This window comes from Ptiloglossa arizonensis, chromosome 4 (assembly GCF_051014685.1).
Source record: "Ptiloglossa arizonensis isolate GNS036 chromosome 4, iyPtiAriz1_principal, whole genome shotgun sequence".
NCBI lineage: Eukaryota > Metazoa > Arthropoda > Insecta > Hymenoptera > Colletidae > Ptiloglossa > Ptiloglossa arizonensis.
Window position 1 is genome coordinate 22631359 of NC_135051.1, and position 21379 is coordinate 22652737.

The window sequence follows — 21379 nt, forward strand, 5'->3', positions numbered from 1 at the left end:
CGGCGAATCGTGCATTCGATTCCAGATGTATAATTGACCGGTTCGATTCGCGCCTCTATTCAAACGTCGCCGGGAAAATGTCGCTTTATTTCGAATTAATAGGAATTCCGTCTGCTCCGCTTTCCAAGCTTTTTTGCTGTTTTCAGTTCCCATTCTTGCACGAGACTCTGCCAACCCCGTTTCCGAAACTCCGCTAGACACCGACCTCCGAATGGATTTCATTCGCGAGGAAAGAAAACCCGGTCCGGGAGAAAATGGGTGAACGGGGTGGGGTGATAACGGGGAAGGGGTAAGGGTATAAAAGGATGCGGGAAAAAAGGGTTGGGACAAGGACGAGGGGGGAGCGTGTGGAAGAGTGGATGTACAACAAACGGAAACGAGAGGAGTAATTTATTCGATTAGCCGTAACGTCGACCCCCTGGTGTGTAGAAAAATTGTTACGGACCCGTGGATCACCGGAACTAATATTAATTCTCGGTAATATATTCGGTCTGTTCAGTAAGCACTTTAAATTACCAAATAGATTGTTTATTAAGAGTCGTTCTTTGACAAGAGCTTTAGAAACTCTTATGGAAAGTTTGGAAAAATTCGTACAAGTACTCGCAAACTTTGATATCAATATCTTCTGTTTTCAATTAATACTACACTAGTTCTGATCATACAGAGTGTCCTAATAAAATGACACATTTTTAAGACACTGTTGGAACCGTTTCCCGCACTTCGTATTTGATACACTGTCCAGAGACAGATAAGGACGTATGTGAGCGCGGGAGTCTTCGAGCCGCGAGATATATCGTCGAAATATTGTTCCGAAGGACTTGGATCGTTCCCGGATACACCTGAAACGGGATGAGCGATTCGCTCAAAGGGTCAACGAAAACGCGGAAGATTAAAACTGTACGGTGTAGGCAGAGCCGGAAGGGGCCGGTTCCGCTCGATTCTCTGTACAATCAACCGCCGACGCGTCTACTTGTATTCAAATCGTGCCGCGGTGCAATACTTGAAAATTAACATAAACTCTCCGTCTCGTTCGTCTCCATTCATCGGCCGTCTTCTTTACACACACACACACCCGTTACTTTGCCGAGAGCCTTGGGACTACGCGAATACCACGAAGAAAGAGCGAAGAGAGAAAAGCGAGCGAGCGGGGGACATACAGGATGAAATAGCTTGCGACGCAAGTAGGAGGAAGACGTAGCTCTCGGTGAACGTGCGCGCGGAAGCGAGAAGAGAGAACGTTGCGTTCGATACGCATGCGAGGTACAGCATGTGCGCGGGCGCGTACAACAGGGCCTCTTTTCGATCGACGTGGCACCACGACTCCGGCAGCGACGTCGAGGACGACTACGATGACGACGAGGGACGACGACGACGGCGATGGCAACGACGATGATGGCGATGGCAACGACGACGACGGCGATGGCAACGACGACAACGACGACGACGACGACGATCCACAACGTCGGCGTCGGCAGCTGGCATGGCTCGCAGCGTGGTAGTGGTGCCGACTATAATGTCACAGTGGTGGCTGTGACCGCGAAGGGTGGGGATTGGCGCGCGCGGTGGGAGCTGCGTCGATGGTGGGGGTAACAGCGGTAGTGGTGGCAGCAGGCTCGACAGTGGCGACGCTAACGTCGACCGTGGTAGCTCAGCGCAGCGGTGTGTATCGTACAGGCCGGTGCTGATACAGTGTTAGGAGGCGAGCGAAATCTCGCTCTAGTGCGAGTCGGCGCGCGGTCACTTGGCTCCCTTGTTCGGTCGTCGAAATCGTTTCAAATCGGGACACTATCGTTTCACGGTGAACACATTGGACGTGCTGTTGCGATCGGGTGAATAAATCGGATACGATCGGTGGTGACGGCAGTTTGAAAGTCGAACGGGCCGGGTAGAACGTAAACGAGTACAGGGCGAGAAAGAGCGGAAGAACGAGGGGGGAGAGCAAAGGAAAGGGAGAAACGTGTCGTGGAATATCGCGTGCGCGGCCGCGAGTGATGTTACCTTCTTCGTCCCGAGTGTGATCTCGCGTGTTGTTGTTCTTGGGTATTGTTGCGTGTTCGCGCGACGGTGATCTCCGACGGAGTTGCGAGATAGAAAATTAGTGATCGACAGTGCGCGTTTCGAACCGTACGTCCGGTCGTCGGTGCGTTCTCGGACGCGATCTATCGCGTTCTGAAATCTATTATTGGGTCACACGTACGGATAGCGTCCGTAACCTATCACCAGATTAGCGTTCGTCCCACGGTCGTGCGTCGTGTCTGTTCGCGGACCACCGTTGTGCATGCAAGAAGATGCGTGAATTGTGCGCGAGGGACACGCGGGACGACGATTCAGGTAGACAGTCCCCGTGAACGTGGAGGCCGATCGTCTGACGGTGTCGATTCGCCAGGACGACAGGCCGCCAGCGGAAATCGGTGGACGACGGTGCTTGATGATCGGTTGCTATGATCGAGCCGCGGAGAGTTCACGTGGAACGATCATGATTTACCTTAGGCTGCACGTCGGGAGGAGTTTACGGTGCAACGCGAACACAAGGCACTGGAACGTGTTCATAGTACCGCTCTTCCCGCTCTGGATTATCGGCGCCTTCTGTGTGAAGGACAGTGAGTACACAGTCCGTTGTTTTCTTTTTTTTATTCTCTCTTCATGTTGCGTCGCACCAGACGGTCCGTGTTTACAAACAGGTCAAACAAACGAACCGAGGCAACGGCCGCTCAGAACCTTTCGTACGAAAGCTTGCGGCTCGTTTCACCGTGACTTTCGAAACTCACTGCTATGGGGGTTGCGTCGCATGGGAATTATACAAAACATCGAAATTCCACGAACGTATGATTTCGCTGCCAAGGAAACGATCCGTCTTCTTCTTCGAAAACCACGTTATCTCTCTTCACGCTCGACAATTATTTAATCGGGATACCGAAAACGGTGTACACTTTGGTGTATTACAAACATAACAACTTCAACAATCTTTGATCTGTAGGGCTTTCTCACGTCGAGTGACCTCGAGATTCTATCGAAGAGGTTCGATCAATGGTATCGGTCGTCTTATTTGTTTCTTTCGAAGACGATGCAATGGGACGTTTCCGTACACGACGTCTCCTTGTCGATTGTTGCGTCTCGCTTGATATTCCATTGGCTTCTGACGATAATCTCGCCGTTCTCGCGTAACACCACGCTCGATTGTGGCTACCTGCTGATCGTTGAAAATTGCTCGTCAAAAGAAAGGACTCCCCGAAGGGGTCGCGGGGAGCCAAGGGTCGGGGAAAGTAATGGAATCGAAGCAATCCAGAAACGCAACTTCGACGCTCGTTCGAAGCGGGTCTTCGAATAAATTTCTTCACCCTGTGCGGTGTGTGAGCCGTACACTCACCGACGGAGAAAATTGGCGATTAAATTTCTGACAATTCCACGGCCACCATTGTCGAGACGTTTGATCTAACCCATACCTAACCTATAATAACGGATCGTTCCCGCGATACGATCCGCGATGGCGTTGGTTTTCCCCATCGGTGTTTTCCCCGGCACTCGTTCACCGTCGAAACGTGAAAATAACGAGGCGCTCGTTAAAATTCAACGGTAGCTTTATTGAACGTTTCAAAAAGTTATCGGTGGCACGGTTACGAGAACCAACCGGGTTTATTGCATCGGTTGATTTAAAGACCGATTCTGAACGCAGCAGCATCTTTCTAGCTGGCAACGTACGTGGCGCACGATCCGTTACGCGGAAACGTAAACGGTGTTACTGTTATTTATTCGTTAACTCTGTCGATGAGCTTAAAAATAATCAACGAGACTTGAAGAATCGTGCGACGTCACATTAATACGACGACGAGTTTTCAAACAACGAGAACGATTCCAACTGTACGCGAAAGAGGAAAACATAGGTTCGATCGGTCGAGTTTCGTCATATGTAAACACATCCAATGGTGTGCGTCGGGTTTGCAAAGCGAGCGACTCGAGTGACCGCATAAGAGTCGATTGGAAGTTCGGTTCGAGTGCGTTCAGGGTACGCGACCTTTTTCGATCCTTCGTGCGCGGTCAATTTGAACGTCAAAGAAACCGACAAAGATTCGGATTACCGTGTTACGGTTCCTCGAACCACGGACTCGACCGAAATGACCGCAAACAAACCGTTGAACCTGCTCTTTTTGTTTATTGACAACTCGATTCCCGTACCGTCTTTGAGGTTTCAGCAATAGGGAAAAAATGAAGATTGGCTCGGTACTCGATGTGGGTCATTTCGAGTAGGTCCCGTTTCGTCGATGGTTAATCGAGATCTCGTAGCTCCGATCGATCCCATGGCGCTTCGGTTGGCACGAAATCGTCAGACGGAAACCGGCGGAAGTTCCGTTTCGCGTTGCATATTCATCGTGGACGCGGCTCGACGCGCGCGTTCGCTCGTGTCAAGCTCAAAGACAACTTTCCACTTTGACGAACGCGTATCGGGCTCATATTAACGCGTATCGGGCTCTGTGGTGGCTTTCGGCCATGGAACAAGACGGGAACCGGACGATTGGTTGCCCCTGGTTGGTATTCGAATCGTTTCTTCGCGTTTTGAAGTCCACAAACCCGGAAACGCTTCAATTCGTGGGGACGTTTTAGAGTCGCAAGGCGCGTTTCGAACTGTCGGCGACTTATCCCCATTGCGATCGAAGGTTCGTTCGCAAAAAGCAAATAGCAACTCCAAATTTTTACGCCGCAGAGAAATCGTATGAAAATAAATCTTAGGCGTATAGAGGGACTATTTTACTTTGGTGTTTTTTGTATTTTTTACTATACATGGGACTCGAAATCGAGTTTCGAACTTCGTACGTTTGCTTTTCATTCGAATGTTTATTTTTTTTTGTGACATTTTTTAAAACTAACGTACGTAACTGGTATGCTAATTAAGAAATACGATTTTTTTTTTATTTCAAAATTTCTTGCATTTTTTCACAATATTCAGGACCTGAAATCGAATCTCGAGTTTCATAACTAATTTCCCAACATCTCAGGGCAATTACTGTCTTCGCTATGTTCGAATACTTCGTTCACAATATTATGGATTTAGTCTCTAAGCGATGTTGGTGTCTCGTGAAGGGGGGGAAATCTATTGAATTGCGCTGACAGTGCAAATCGATGTATTTGTTAATAATTTACGTGAATATTCGACGCCACACGAGGGAGAATTTCAATGCGGGCCTGACACGATTCGACCATCTTGCTCCGAGCTTCTCGAACAATATTCTCTGGTTGGCGATTGTGTTAAAGGGGCACGTGACTTTCTCAGTGAGAACAGAGATGCACAAAATTGCAAGCGACGTGGAATACGTGCGACTTGCATTTTTCTAGCGGCACGAGTTGCGTGAAGTTAAGTGCACGTGCAGCATTGCCAGTGGCGCTTCGATTAAACCGAGAAAATTAGTATTATTTAGAAACAACCAGTCACCGGTCTCTTTATCGCTTGCTTTTTTGTAAAAAGAAAATTCACCTCTTCCGAATATCAATAAATTTTTCAAAATCCAAATTATACCACGAAGTACCTCGGAAATCTCCTGAAACTAACGCAATAACATTGCTCAACTTCGTAATTGAAAATTAAAAAATAAGGGTAAGAGTATTTTGTCGCAGCTATAGTAAATTTCGCGCACAAGTACTTCCGGACTACTTTTAGAAACGTTTTCCATCCCCTTAAATTGTTCATCGACGAAAATAACGATAAAAGAAATTTCACTTCTGTTAATAAACTTTCGTAAATCTCACGAACAACTCACCACGCGTGTAATATTTTTCTGCACTCCGGAAAATCACCCATGATGAAGAAAGAATTTCGTCTCCAAGATGAATGCACTTTCGTTGCACTTTTGTCCCATCGTCTTGCGTATCGTTGCAAAATCGGTGTATAATGAACGACGAGTGTTTATTTAAGGGTGGTTACCCTTTAATCGCACGAAAGTTCGAAGGAACGACAACAGTTCACGGTGCTTGGCACCATAAGTCAAAAAGTTACGACAGGACTCGCCACCATTTACACGTTCATCATCGGGGTCAGGCTTCTCGCAACTCATCATACAGACAGATCACGTCAGCCCGTTACGGGCGAGCTACACAACTGTGTCGGTTCATCCTGTCGACAAACAGATTCCAATCTGTCGGCTCTTCCCTTTCCTCGAATTTTAAGCCCAGCTTACCTGGAGCCGCGTCCTCTCGCTGATCGCAGTGCAAATTTAGCAGCCGAAGATTGCTCCATTCGTTATTTGCCTTTGGATTTAGGCCTCGTCAGGGACACGCTCTCATATTCGACGAGGTCACGGTCGAAAAGTCGAACCAATTGCACGGACTCGTTTTTGAGAAATTTCTTTCTCGACGATTGAACAAATTCAGATTCGTCGAAATTGAAATTGGAGTTGAAGACAATTAACATCGATGTGAGTGAAATTTATCGCGTACGTACGTCTCGACGATACGGTTTACGAAAAGTTGAAAATCGTCGTAAATCATTGGACGAGCTAATAGCTTTTTCTTGCGTATGTATACAATTTTACAAAGAACGATGGAAAATTATTTTAAATACTGCCAAATGGTGACGTCCATAGTGTAATAAATTATAAATACACTATTAATTCGAGTATATTGTTTATACTACGCTTCGGCGGTTTTTAATCGTGTACTAAGAGTTTTCAATCTATGCAGGAAGTGGTAGGCGAACGAATTTTAATTCACATGAAATACACCGTTAATTATAAAATTGATAAAATCAAAGAATCATGGGTCTGCGTATAATCGATCAATTTTCATTTATCGTGAAATAATAAAAATATATACAAACGTATAAATAATACACTTGTATAAGTTTTTGCGAATTATCATTGTTAATTAACGATAAACCTCCAATTGTCTAACTTTACAAAGCACGTTAGGGACATAATGCTACTATGTGTTCTTTTTGTAACCACGTGATTTAGCGGCAGTTATTATTCATGGGTTTATGTTTCTCTGGAAAATTTTCAACTCGGAAACGACCTTATTACACGCATTGTTAAGTTCAGTTGCATTTGTTTGTAAATTCAGTGGTTAGTTCCTCTAAACATTTGATACATATCAGCTCTAACAATGTCCATTTATAACATTGTTCTTCCATCTACCATCACCAATCACCGCTTTGCGAGGCACCCGAGTTACGTACAATAACATGCCTTAACTTAAGTTCTGTAACTCCTGTAATGGAGGAGTTACTAACATGAAATTTGAAATCAAAGTTCATCCTATCTCTAAAACTATCGACAATGTTTATCATTAATCATTAGACTATTACTATCATTATCACTGCCCGAAAATATTAAATTCCTAAGAAGTATCGTTTCTATCGTACATTTCATCGATATTATCGCACATCAATTTCACAGAATCTAAAGTTATATTTGTTCGATTAAATAACGTTCCACAGTATTTTTACCTACATTAAAAAAAAAAAAGAAGAAACTAAAAGAATCCACAGACCAGGATGTGTAAACATATATATATTCATAAAGATGATTCATTACCTATTGTTTGACGCGTAATGATCGGTCCACGCGTATTTCACACTCTTCTGGTGCTTGTTACCGTTATCTTTTGCCATAGGTTACTATAAACATAATAATAGACCACCAAGTTAAAACTATTCCCACGTTCGTCAAGATTTCTATCAGCGTGGTTGAAGATCTCGCGAGGCTCGAATTCGTGTCTCTGTTTCGTCTCCCGTGGCACGAATGTCTATAACGCGCATAATCGTTCCCAATAATCATATTACCGCATTATTTGAGTAACACAGATTCCGGCGGTACTCGTGTTACGCGTCCAGTACGATCGGTTCGCGTATAATTCGGACCAATTCGCGTAGCATAGATGTCCGTCGTTTTAGAAATTCCTTTACCTCGGATTTCTGATAACTGGATGCTACACGCGCATTCGGTGACCCTCGTTAATAGAAACACACGCGCCATGATTCGAATGTTCGGGATCTCGTTGTCAACTATCTCGCGCATATCGTTTATTTGGACGTGTCGATCATTCTCCCGTGCCCCGAAAGGAAGAATTGGTGATTTTGTGCCCCAAAATGAATAATGATTCCTTCGTGTCCCCGAAACGAACAATGATTTTTTTACCTGGTCCGAAACGAACAATGGGTCTCCCGTACCCCGAAAGGAAGGATTGGTGATTCTGTGTACCAAAATGAATAATGATTCTTTCGCGTTTTCGAAACGAACAATAGTTTTTCCGTGGTTCGAAATGTACAATGGTTCTCTCGTGCCCTAAAACGAACAATGATTCACCTGTGGTCTGAAACGAGCAATGATTCTACCGTGAACCGAAACAAGCGATTGGTCCTCATCTGGCCCGAAACAATTAATTGATTGGTCCTCCCGTGCCTCAAAAGGAGCAATAGCAATTCTCCCGTGCTTCGGAATGATCGATTGATTCTATCGTGCTCCGAAATGAGTATCGATTCTTTCGCGCTCCAAAAGGAGCGATTGGTTCTCTCGTATTCCAAAACAATTTATTGGTTCTCACCGTGCTCCAAAATAATTGATCGATCCTCCTGTGTCTTAAAACGAATAATAGTTCCTCCGTGCCCCGAGGTGAGTGTCGGTTATCTTGTGCCCCAAATGGAGCGATTGGTTGTTCCGTGCCCCCAAAACAATCGACTAGTGCTCTCGTGTTCCAAAACGATTGATTAGTTCTCGTGTGCCCCAGAAGAATTGATCGGTCCTCGCGTGCTCCGAAACATTGATCTGTCCTTTCGTGCTCCAAAATGATAATGGTCTTCCTGTCCCTCGAAACAGGTGATTGATCTTCCCATACCCCGAAACGAATTATAATTTTCCCGTGCTCTAAAATAAGCGATCGATCTTCACGTGTCCCAAAATAATTTATCGGTTTTCCAGTGCCTCGAAACAATTGATTGGTCCTGTCGTGTCTCAAAACGAGAAATAATGTTCGCGTGCCTCAACATAAGCTGTGCTCCTTCCATCCCTCGATACAAACAGTCTACCCGTGCCCCAAAACGAGCAATGGTTCTCCTCCCATGCCTCGAAACGAACGAGTTTCCTTCATCGTGTTCCCAGAGGTGTTTGTCGAGACTAATTTCAAGCGTGACTCGATGGTGGTCAGTTTCTATACATATTCGGGGGACGAATATCATCACAAGTGTGTTGCAAAATTTGCTTGGTTGCGTTGTGAACGTCGAAGTTTATACGAAACTTTCTACAAATGTTGTCGTGTAAACTTAGACTGGAATTGCGAATCGTTAATTCTGTTTGAAAACACGCGTTGCAATTTCCAGCCCTCGATAATGCAATTTGCAATGAGGAAAGTGGGAGGGGGGGGGGGGGGGGAGTTTGCAGCGAAAGCGTTAGGGAGATTATTTTTCCATTTGAAAGTTTTTAAATATTCGTCACGTATTTTCGGAACACCATATGCGTACAATTGGGATGTGGAGGAAATGATAAAGTTCGAAGTACTTCCGGGTTGTATAATTTTAAATCGTAGAGTAGGCTAATTTCCTTTGGATTTTCTTAATCGATGTGAGAAATTAAAAACGAACGTTACACAGAAATTGAAATTAATGAAAGTTACGCAGATTAATATGGTCTATGATAATATACGAATATAAGAACCAATATACACAGCAGTGTAAGTAAACCGAGAGTTCGATCGTTACGAAGTTTCTCTTTGGTTAAACGAAAATTCCCTTGGCTCGATTAATAAACTTATTAGGGTTCTTGCTCGACAACGAACTTTATTGCAGGGAGATCTCAAGTTGATGTCTCGAAAATTAAAACCGAAGAAACTCGTATGGGAAGAAAGATAATCCTGAGAGACTGTAGTTTCGTGTAAAACGAATAAACGGTCCCCTGAGATATTCTGCCATTCTGAAAATACATAACCACTCCTCTGTTGAGTTTAAAATCTTTTTCGCAAAGTATCGAGCTTGTTTTATATTTACTTTCTTCTCACACTTTTACGGTTAGTAGGAACAAAAGATCGCGCCCAAGCTTACCGATTTCTTCAAATTCGATCATACTTTATTGCTTAGAAACACATGGAATACACGTAAAAATAAAAATTTCTTCAACATTTTCGTGAATCTATGCGGCACGAACAAACAATCGGAAACTATAGTCAATTTTTCAAAACGTTCAGAAAAAAGATTCCTTTATTTTTACTTCTTCCTCGTATTTTCACGGCTAGTAAATCACATGCAATCGTACCGTATTTCTTACAATTCGATATTTTATTCTTTAGAAATACACGGAATACTTACAGAGGTAACAATTTTGAATATTTTCTCGAATATATACGATGCGAACAAACAGTCGAACTCTCATCGATTTTTCAGAACGATGACATAGAGTGTTCCATTATTTTTACTTTTCTTCTAACATTTTCACGTCTAGTAAATCACACGCAATCGTGTCGTATTTCTTACAATTCGATATTTTATCTTTCAAGAGTACGTGAAATATCTATCTAAAGAAGAAAAACTGTTGACCATTTCCTTGAATGTATCAAACACGAGAAAATGATCGATCATGAATTTTCCATCTCAGTGACAGAGAAGCTCGTTAATCCTCCCAAATTGCACCGACTACTTTTTCCAAAAATTCTCATAAAACAACGGTCACGTGTCATCCCCGTGAGTTCATTTTCGAAGCGTGCGCAATGGCGCAGTCGCTCGTGTAAAACTTCGAAGCCGATTAATCGACATCACTGTTGAAAGGGAAAAAGAGAAAGAATTACTGTAAAAGTGGAAACATCGTTTCTAGGGTCGCGTGACGCCTGAAAGAACTCAAATTGCCCCGGTCAGCGTTGCATTCTGATTGGATGCGCGTCAAGTTGCATAATTATTCAAATCGAGTGACACTCCTTCGCTCGTGAATTAATTCGCTGCCCCTGGAGACGCGAAAAATCGTTTATCGAAAAGATAATCGCGCGCGTTTAACGCGCGATAACGACGTAAAAAATTGTTTAAACGCTTTAATCACGGAGCGGGTTCGTTTGTGTGGTAACTTCCGGGATGGTGAAATATTTCTCATCGTTCACAACCAGTGAATTTCATTTTGTCAGGGACACTGCTATATTAATTCGAAACTGCCGCGAAAATTTTAACTCGCGTAATGTATCATTCGGGCGATAAATCGCGGGAATTCTCGCGAAGATATCACATCTCTTCGATTTTAATGGAAACTCGTTAATTACGATCTCGGTTAATACAGTTTCTTTCGAGCAATAATTAATTTTACCGATGAATTTCGCTCCGTCTTATTTTCCACGGATGGAATGATTACGAACACGAATGGCGGACTTTTGACTGAATGTTTGATGAGGTCCGCTGGAGCGGAAACCGTACCGCACCACGGAAGTACCATTAATTTCGATCTGGGTTTCAATTAGAAGGAACTGGAAAGTATTTAAATAAGATATAAATTAAATTTCGAGCCAAATTGTTCGCGGCTCCGTATTAATTGTACCGTCTGTCGATAATGAACTGAATTTTAATTTCGTGATATATGGTGTGTGTGTGGGGGGGGGGGGGGTACGGTCGGACGCGGAGTGTGATTTCTTGCTCGGAAATAAATAAAAATTGTAAAACTGAACGTTTCGATAGAGGTCTCCATCCGCGAGGAAATTCGTGTCGGACCATTCACGGTGAGTATTTCACTCGTATCGATATGGAAACTAGTAGAATGGATCGATGTTTCTCAATCCGTGTACTGTGGAGATGTGTTACACTTTTAGAATTTTTTATTGTATTTTTCATAATTTTTATCTAATAAATAAATAACCTTTAACTATTCTGGGATCCATTATTGTGTAGGTGTAGGTTTGTAATTTCTACTGCACTATTCTTGGATCCATTGTACTCGATTTCGTTCGATACATTTCTTTCTTATCGAACAGAAACATATATATAAAAATGTACTGTGATTAATGACGATAATTTCGAACACTTTCGCGTTCAAAATTTGTTACATATCGCGGGAATCTTACTACATTTAAAGTATACAGTTTGTCCAAAGAGGTTACGAAATCCTAGAACAGATACCATCGCTCTCGATAGTTCTAAACACCGATTTAAGTAGAGAGGACGAGCAACGGTCAGACGCGTCGTATCGAAATCGCACGTCCCTCAACGTTCAAAGTCAATTTTCTCGGAAACTAAAGCCTCTGCGAAAAGTTATTCCACGCTTTAGGCTCGATTTTCCGCAAACTATCGGCCTACGCTTGGTCGCGTCTCTCGTCCTTGCCCGGCTTGCGCAAGAAGCGAAGAATGATTCGATGGTGGGCTCCACGATCGACAAATACGCTCTTGTTCGAACAGAGCGAGAAGGTAGATCTGGAAACGTCACAGGACGAGAGAGAGCAAATTGTTGCTCCTCCAGGGCACGATTGCTCGACGCAGGAAATGTTCCCGTTTACGAGCTTCCCGCGATAATAACGCGCGCAATTTTGGAACGGAGTCTCGGCGAATTGCCCCACTCCTCGCGTGCAAACCAGTCACCGGGCGACATTGATGGAAAGTAATAGGATTTCCACGTCGGCTTTTATTATAAGCGTAGCCAGGGACCACGCCTAATGGACGTGAAAAATGTACAGCTCTCGATAGCCAGCGTGTGGAAATTTACGAGGTTCTTAGACGAGCACTGCGAGCGAAGTTTCGGTTAAACTTTAAAGATGACCGCTATTGAAGCTGCTCGTTGGATAATTGGCGCGAAACGGCAGCGGCTCGTATCGATAAACTGTAATTTGGCCAATGTGATTTGGGATAATGACATTACAGCCGGTAGGGCAATGATGGGGTAGTTTCTTAACGTCCTCGGGGACGAATTATTTTGGGAAACTTTTCGTATCGAAGGACACTGATTCTTTTTGCGATTTCTCGTATGAACGAGCGTAACAACACGGATTCGATATATAAACGTGACCTGGGTGAGAGTCAAAAAATATTTTTGTATAATTTTTTTAATTTTAGTTTTGTTAGAACGAAACTGTGGAAACGTAGGTGTACTTGTTACACGATAATAAAATTTCTTAATATTCTTTTTAAAGCATTTCCCTTCGCGCCTTCCTTTGTAACGTAATAATCGAGTTATCGATATTTTTCTGTATTACAAACTTCTTCCCTGCCCCCCTTTGTATAATCCGATATTCAAGTTCTCCGTATTTTTCTATATTACAATATTTTGCTTCGTACCCCATGTGTCACTCTATATTCAAGTTCTCCGTATTTTTCTACATTACAAATTTTTTTTTCGTGCCCCCTTTACAATAGCATAAAGTTATCCATAAGGTCCACGTTAGAAATTTTCCTTCGTGCCCCCCAAGCAACATAATAAACTTGTCCATATTTTCCACGTTCAAAATTCTCCATCGTACCCCTTTTGCAGCATAATAAGTTTTCCATATTTTTCTGCATGGAAAATTTTGCGTCTCTTATGGTCCCTTTATCCATGTAAATTACCCGCGAGAGACCCGTACATCGCGGATACAATTATTATTTTCTTTTTTCGAAAAAGAATATTTTAAAAATACTCCACAGAAACGTATTGTAATTTAGGTTGTGCCTACGGCTTCGTTGTGTTCAATTAACTCGGAGAATTTACGCAGTTCTACGCTGAAACGGAAGTTGTGGATCGAAAGTTTCGTACGCGGATACCGAAATTCTCGAAGGAATTCGAGTTCAACAGGTCAGCGTCGAAAGTCGAACTCGAACACCCGACGTTTATTTGCAATGGCCGCGAGTTCCTTGTCCGGCGAACGGAAAATCTTCTCGCTCGTAAGTTTCGCGGTCGAGCGGGGTTCACACGATCCACCGAGCGACGTTAATTGCGGAAGATTTTGCAAATGGAGCACAGGGAATTACCCCCGTAATGCGTTCGAAAATGGAGTGCTCCAGCTTCGCGTCGCGCGCGCGCGCGCGAGCGTGAGTTTCGTCCCTGCATTAACGTCGCTTACGCTGGTACTTTCTTCGAGGGAAACGTTGATTCAAGAAATTATCGTTACAACGAACGTAAGAATCGTTGGCGGAAAAATTTCAACCGCGAACGAACGATAGCCACCATAGTTGATAAGAAAGACAATAAAGGAGACCAATTGCTTTGATTATACGTGGGAACTTTTACCGATAAAAGTAATAAATACTCGCGACTCTCGGAGCGAGGAAAGATTGCCTCGTTCTGATGGAGAAAAGTATGGTGGCAACAATTAAGAAATATGTTGGTAAAATAATTAAACAAATAGTAGTTTCTTGTTTCGTGTAAATATCGATCCGTACATATTAAAAATATTTAGTTTGTCTCTTCGAAAGTAGAGAAATTTTTTATTATGCATCTCGTTGCATAACGTGAGTCGTTTAAGTCGTTCTCAATCTCTCACTAATTAGGGATTAATTATTTGTTTTATAAAGCATCGATTACTTTGCAGAAATATATTCTTGCTCTGCTAAAATATCGTTCGATGAGCTTTGGAAAATATTTATTAAATTTTCCCAAGGTACAGAAATTTCGATGATGCATCTTGTCATGAGAAATGAGTCGACAAGTTCTAAGTCTTTCACGAATTAAGAATCAACTTTTAAACTACCTCGTTCCTTAAAAAAACCACCGATTACGTTCGATCGCGTTGATGCGCCAACGATACGATGTTTCTCGATTCTAATGGGATTCGAACGGAAACGGATTCTCCGATTTCACAGATTTTCGCGAGCACGTTAAACGCGCTGCGACAGAGTATAAAGCGTGAAACGCGTCGACAATGCCTCGCGCGATCCATCCGTTTATCTCGTTGAATTTCCGTGGAATAAAATTGAGCTGGGTTTTTTTTTTCTCCTCCTCCTTCTCCTCCTCCTTCTGCGCCCCTCCACGGAAAAAAGTGCCTTTGCAAATTATGCAAACGTCGTCAGCCGCCACGAAACGTGAACGATTTGCGGAAATCCCTACTTTCCGAGTGAGTGGCGCGAACGACTCGAGAATCCATTCGCTCGGCGAATTACCTAGCAATATGGCGCGGCTCGTTGTAAAATCCCTGTCGAGGCGACACGAATCGGATTTCGTCGTTCAGCTCGACGACATATTCGTCATCCAATGCAGATTAAAACGTGTACAAAGAACTAAGTACACATTCACCGTTTGTCCGCAAACAGAGAGAACAAGTCTAGACAGCGAGGACGATGGTAAGGTTGGACGATAGTCGATTAGTTTGCGATTACTTTCTCTGTATCAATTGTCGACGGTGATCGAGACAATACGAACTGTTGAATGGTAAATAATGTTTGTAATCTTTGATCATAATTCAATATGTACTAAATTCTCGCGTGGTAAATATTAATAAAAGGAAAAGATCGTAAATTGATCTTTTGTAATTATTCTATAAAACATCATTGTGCAATTTTTTTTTTCTTCATTGGGCTCTTGTTATCGAACTTAATTGATTGGGTCACGATCAAAAGTACGCATTTAAGCAATCATTTCGTCGTCCATAATTATTGATGAGTTGATCGTGTCCAATGGTTACATTAGCTTCTGATTTTGCGTTATTTATTAATTATGATTATTGAATATTCGGTAGTTGTAATCATTAATCACTGAGTTGATTACACGGCCAATAATAATGGTTGACAATTAATCAGACTATGTTTCGTTATTGGCTCTTTTAAACGTGAACGGTGGGGGAAATTTTGTAAACGCAAGGAAACGCAGAATACCACATTGCACCTACGAGATGCAACTGCACCGTGTACGTTGTGTTTTAAGTGGAATCGTATACTGGGTGAGTAAATCACACGGGTCGTATCCTCTGTAATGTCGACGATGAAAAACAAAATGGCGGTAGAAAAAGTTGAACGACACAAGCTTGTCTATCTTTACGTGACCTCGATTTTTCCTTAAGTGCAACGATACGTCCGGTATGCAGTTGCCATATTCTTTTTTTAACGACGTCGTATGTGTTTTCTCCTTTCTTTTTTTTTCTCTCTTTGCGCGGATCGATTTATCCGAACATTCCCCATATAAAAGTATTAAGGCAACGGTATCGAATAGTGAATACTTTACAAGGTATTTGAAAATGAAGCGTGCTCGGAGATGTACGGTGTCTACCTATGGCAAGTGATAACTCTGAACGCGCTTCTTCGAATATCTTGCAAGGTATTCATTCTTCAACGTCTCTACCTTCGTACTTTTATACCTAGAATGTTTAGAAGAATCGATTTACTTGAAAAATTTAAGTTTCATTTAAATATGAAACGATAAAAAATCCAACTCATCCAATTTTCTCGGCAAAACCTACAGACTGAATTGTGAACCAGATCATACACTGAGACACAGAATATCGTTGCATAGCTACAGATACAGAAGAGGTACACTTCCGCAAAAAAATGGAGACCTAAAAAAAATAATAAGAAATGTTCGATCGTTCAACAAAAATGTTTCCTTAAATTTTACACCATTTTAATTGTGCGTAGAATGAAAGATATGTGCAACAATTTGCATAGAATCTGATCGAAATTAATTAAATCATTTCTTCGTGTATACATCCACCTTGTATGTTTCAAATACCGCTTTTTCTTTTTTTATAATTTTTCAATTATCATCATGTTCCAATCTCCGTTTGCAACGAGACATTTTTTTTTCACCGATTCGAATATATTTTTCACAATATAAAATATTCAATTTTTTTATACTCAGAAAATACTAAACACACATCCGTAAGTATACGCAACAAGGAAACCAAAAATATCCCATTAATATGCATTGCTTAAAATTTGTTAAAACGCGTGTCTCGCCAAAAAAGAAGTATAATAAGAAATGTTGTATCATTTACCAAAAATTTTTTCTTAGATTTCACACTACCTTAAGTATGCGTATAAAAAACTTTTGGACGAGTGTGTACACGATTGTGTACGCGGTGCAGCGAGAAATAACCACCTCGCAAGCATGTTTCCCTGTATCTGTGACGTTTGCGATACGTTTCTTCGTCCAACGAACAAACTCTCGGCTGGTATCGCGTCTCACTCATCGCTACGATACATTCGAATCGACTCCCTCTCCTTCCCTCTCATCCCCCTCTTCCCTCCACTATATTAAGTTCTCGTAAGAGCAACGATTCCGTGTCCCAGCATTCAACGAACCTCCTTGGCGCAAAGCCACTTAAATTGCTTCGTGTTCGTTTCAAGTTCTCCGTTCGCCGATAAAGTACATCCCGATGCGGCCAATGCTCGTTGGGAATTGTAGCGGGGATGGCGAGCGTTACGTCGTGGGTTTCCCCGTGCACGTAATGCCGTTTCTCGTACGGTGAATATTTAAGCATTCGTACTTCGTTGGCAATTTTCATAAAACCTCGTCTCCTTTTCTCGGTTCGGCCGCACACAAGGAAAGAGGCTCGGCTAAAAGCGCCGTTAACCAACGCCACGTGTAAAAGCCCGGGCCTAAATTATTAGCACGGCAACATTATTACCATTCTTAATTTAACGCCGCCTAGGCTGGCCGTGCTCCAGCTTCGTGGCTCCGCGAAATTAGCATCTGCGTTTCGAGCCTTGGAATCTGCTTGGAATCGAAGCGAGCCAAGACCAGGAGGTGCGCGCCCGATATTTTGGCCGCTCGGGACCACCACTTCTCTCCACTTCTTTCGGTAACGTGGTCGCGCTTCACTATACAGGGGGAGGGTTATCTGTTCCAACAGCTTTGGCAAATGATTAAAATGAGCAAGAGGGTGTTCATTTTTTAATTTTCGTGCAAGAGAGTGTCTCGAGGTGGTAGGTCTAAAGAGTAGCTAGTCGAAAGAGTGGTTGGATGGCACAGTGGGATCTACTGCTCGGTGACCTTGAGCGGCCGAAACATCGAGCGTGCACTTTTTGTCTGAGTTGTCATACACGTAGGTGAAGTTTATCCCGTTCGGATTGTGTTGATATGTAATAGAAATTAGTAGAAGAAGGCTATCTGTATTAGTAGAACGACACGAGGAAAATTTTCTCCAGGATAATAGACTAATTCAGAACATGATGTATTGAATTCCGTACCAGAGTCCTTCTAGCAGATTTGGGACTTACGTGCGAAATATGCAACGGTTAGAGCAATTAATCGGTGCAATGAACGGTACTGCTCGGTTACCTTGAGGGACCAAAACATTGGGCGTGCACTTTATCTGCATCGTACGCTCGGTATCGGTAACGCAGTGCACAAAGCTATGAATCGGGGACAAAGTAACCTCGTTTTCTTTGTTTACCGTGCGTAGGACGTTCGCTGGAAGCATCGTCGGAGAAAATACCATTACTTGGGTCTTTAACGTTGCTTAAAAGCAACGGCGAGATCCGGAAAGAACGAAGTTAACCCGCCGGTTCCGCTGTGGGGCAAGACAATCGCGCGGGTAAATTGATTAATAATCAGAATGAAATTTTCGGCCAACCTCATCATTTCTCCGCGATATTCGTGCGTCAAGTGCTTCTCGGTCACCCTCCCTGCCCTTTGAACCCCTCTCCACTCGAAAGTATCATCACTGGTTGCATACATTTTCGTGTCCTTATTCATTATTCGTTTACTACGGTTACCTGACTATTTTCCGTGCAACTAGTGTACACAAGAGGCAGTAGTTCTATACAGTCGTCGCGCGGAACACTCGGGGATCGTCTCGTTTAATGCATCTTCCGCTGACAACTTCAGTGTCGTACTTCGAGAAACCCTCCATCGAGTATTGTGTTTTAACGTCACATAGACCCGAGGTGTGGTGGGGATGGAAGATGGTGGGAGATATCTATTGTTCCTCTTCCAGGGCTTCGTAGTTGCTCGACATAATGTACGTGTAAGTATGCGTGTACCCATAGTGTTTCTTAATGCCTGGTTAACGAGAACCATGTAATCTAGTCGACCAAAATGTGCGTATGAAGTTCTGATCGATGGATCGGTTTTCTCGCGATTCTACTCTACGATGTTTCAAGGTCATTTGTGTGTGTCAATGTGCTGCATTAACGATAACGGGCGGATGAAGTGCATGTCCAATGTTTTGGCCGCTCAAGGTCACCGAGCAGTAGATCCTAAGGTTGTATTTGCGTGGTGTTGTTCGTAATTTTGACCTTGACTTTTACCATTTTAACGGGTCCAAGAACGATCCGACGCGAACATAAACTCTTGTGTTCGAGGTCACGTTATTGTAGTTCGTTAAACTCTTGTCGATGACACGCTACTAGTGTAAATTGAAGTTTTCAAATTGAAGGTCATTCGAAGGTCATCCTATTATAAATCATGAAACTCTTCTCGACGTTAAGTACACTGTATCAGCGGAAGCGATGTCTTCGGTAAGTTTTTCTTTCATCAAAGATTATTTCACGACAGGTCATTGAATTATTTTTGAATTTCTGAAATTTAATGTTTTCGGTGCTACATGAATCAACATCGATGTCCTCGAAATCGTTACAAACTTTTTTTTATAAATTTTCCACGAACCACGGATCATCTGATAAACTGGTACTACTTTACTATCTAGATACTATCGTAGCAACACTTTTGAACTTCAACGAAATTGTTTCTTTTATTTTGGTAGCGAACCGTAGACATATTTTTCAGAAGCAATAATCCAGTGGAGTCCCCAGCTCCAGGGATTACAGGAACGAAGGTAATTGGTCCTCCGTGTCCTGTCCATTTTCCAGAAAACCGTTCATCCAAGCAGTCGTTAGCTTCTCTGTTAAAGCTGGAGGCTGCGTTAGACTTTAATCAAGTTCTAAATTTTCAACTTCCGAAGCTTGCGCGAACGTAAATAGATGCGGAAGTCTGAGAACCATTGGCTCTGGAAGGTGGAGGACCGTATTATTTCGAACGTATGTTTAGCACATATTTTTTCGTCGGTTTCGCGTTCCCGAATCAATATCTATGATGCTTAAGAAACACCATACGTTTCGACTATCCTATTTCGAGCAAGCTTTTCGGATCCAATACGATTCTCGTATTACCCGACGAATTTTATATCGCGTTCCTACGCGCGCTCTATGCACGCCTGGTATCGTCACTTCCACCGAGGTGGGATGCAGTTTATGTTGTTTTTGATGGTATCGAGGGTTCGTTCGAGAGTCTCTTACAGATATTTTCGTCCTCCTGAATAACAATATCTTCTCCCTGACTGGGAACGATCGGAGTCTTTATTGTTCACGATGATATCGTCGTCGAGAATTTTATTTTTCACGTTTGCCCGGTGTTATCCATTTCTCAACATGCTTTTACCACCACGAAGAAGTGAAAGAGTGTTTTGAGTATTTATTAAATTATAATATCCGTGGTATAAATTTTAAGAAAGAATACTCCATCGAAAGTCTGAGAAACTTTAACCTTTTAACTTTCTCGATACATCGCCCTGAACATTGTCAGACCAAGAAGAATATTTCAATATTAATTAAATTATAATAACTGTGAAATAAATTTCGATCAAGAGTACTCAATCGAGAGTCTAAGGAATTTCCTATTTCGCGATACATCGCCTCAAACGTTGTTGGACCAAGTTGTGCGACGATCACTAATGACTGACTCGTACGGCACTATACTACTAGTTGCATTAAACGAATAGTAAAAAGCCGCATCATGGTAGCCGTAAGTAGCATTGTCTGCCACTAGTAAGTCAAAGTTTCGAGGCCATTGTTTTAGTGACGTGGCTCGTATTAATTCCAGTGAAGATCTTCGCAAGTAAAACTTACTCTTCGAGTAAATTTTCGTATTGTTCCTTGATATCAAAATATCACTTTTTATATAATGGAATGCATCCTAATCACTATTTTCTTATTTGTCATTTACCTCCAAAATACAATTTCAAAATGATTTCTCGCGTAAGGATATCGATTTGCTTGCTTTTTCTACCTATTTTATTTTTTGTTCAAGAACTTCGTTCACCGTATTAAAAAAAAAAAAAAAACATTATAATAGCTTACTAGTCATCGTCAAATTAGAAATAGTATGTAGTAATTTATTATTAACTTTGTAACAAGTATTGGAAACATTCCGAGGGAATTTGCTTTCCGATAATATTACTCCCAATTGCCTCTAATAGTACATTTAATTTTGTATTATCAAAATACACGTATCCTCTTATTTTCACAGGTGAAAATTTATCGTATCATTTTTGTTTCGTTTCATTATGGATCATTGTATAAAATCATATTTTGTTGCTTGCCCAATTCTTCGTGATAAATTATTTTTATGCAGCCCGTACCTGCATATTTATTCATTCATCGGTCGTTCATCAAAAAATGTTATCAATGAATAAATGAACGTGCTTTTTAGACCATGTGAGTATAATTCATTATTTAATTTTGTGGATAACTGTATCTGTCGCTTGAAATATTCCTGGTCATTCGGTACAGCGGAGGTGGGGCTGGAGGATAGATCAT

General features: G+C 42.3%; 1 protein-coding gene across 3 annotated transcripts in view; it reads left to right on the plus strand.

Annotated features, from left to right (window-relative positions):
* Positions 1 to 21379, plus strand: part of LOC143145887 (neural cell adhesion molecule 2) — a 416497-nt gene that overhangs the window by 124244 nt on the left and 270874 nt on the right. For 2 of the 3 annotated variants that reach the window (XM_076309673.1, XM_076309674.1), the window contains exon 1: positions 1642 to 2600. The exons of the other annotated variant lie outside the window; for it this stretch is intronic. In XM_076309673.1, coding sequence (XP_076165788.1) covers positions 2429 to 2600 — 172 coding nt within the window. In that variant the 5' untranslated portion in view covers positions 1642 to 2428. Of the gene's footprint in view, positions 1 to 1641; positions 2601 to 21379 lie in introns of those variants that run through there. 3 annotated transcript variants of the gene reach the window in all.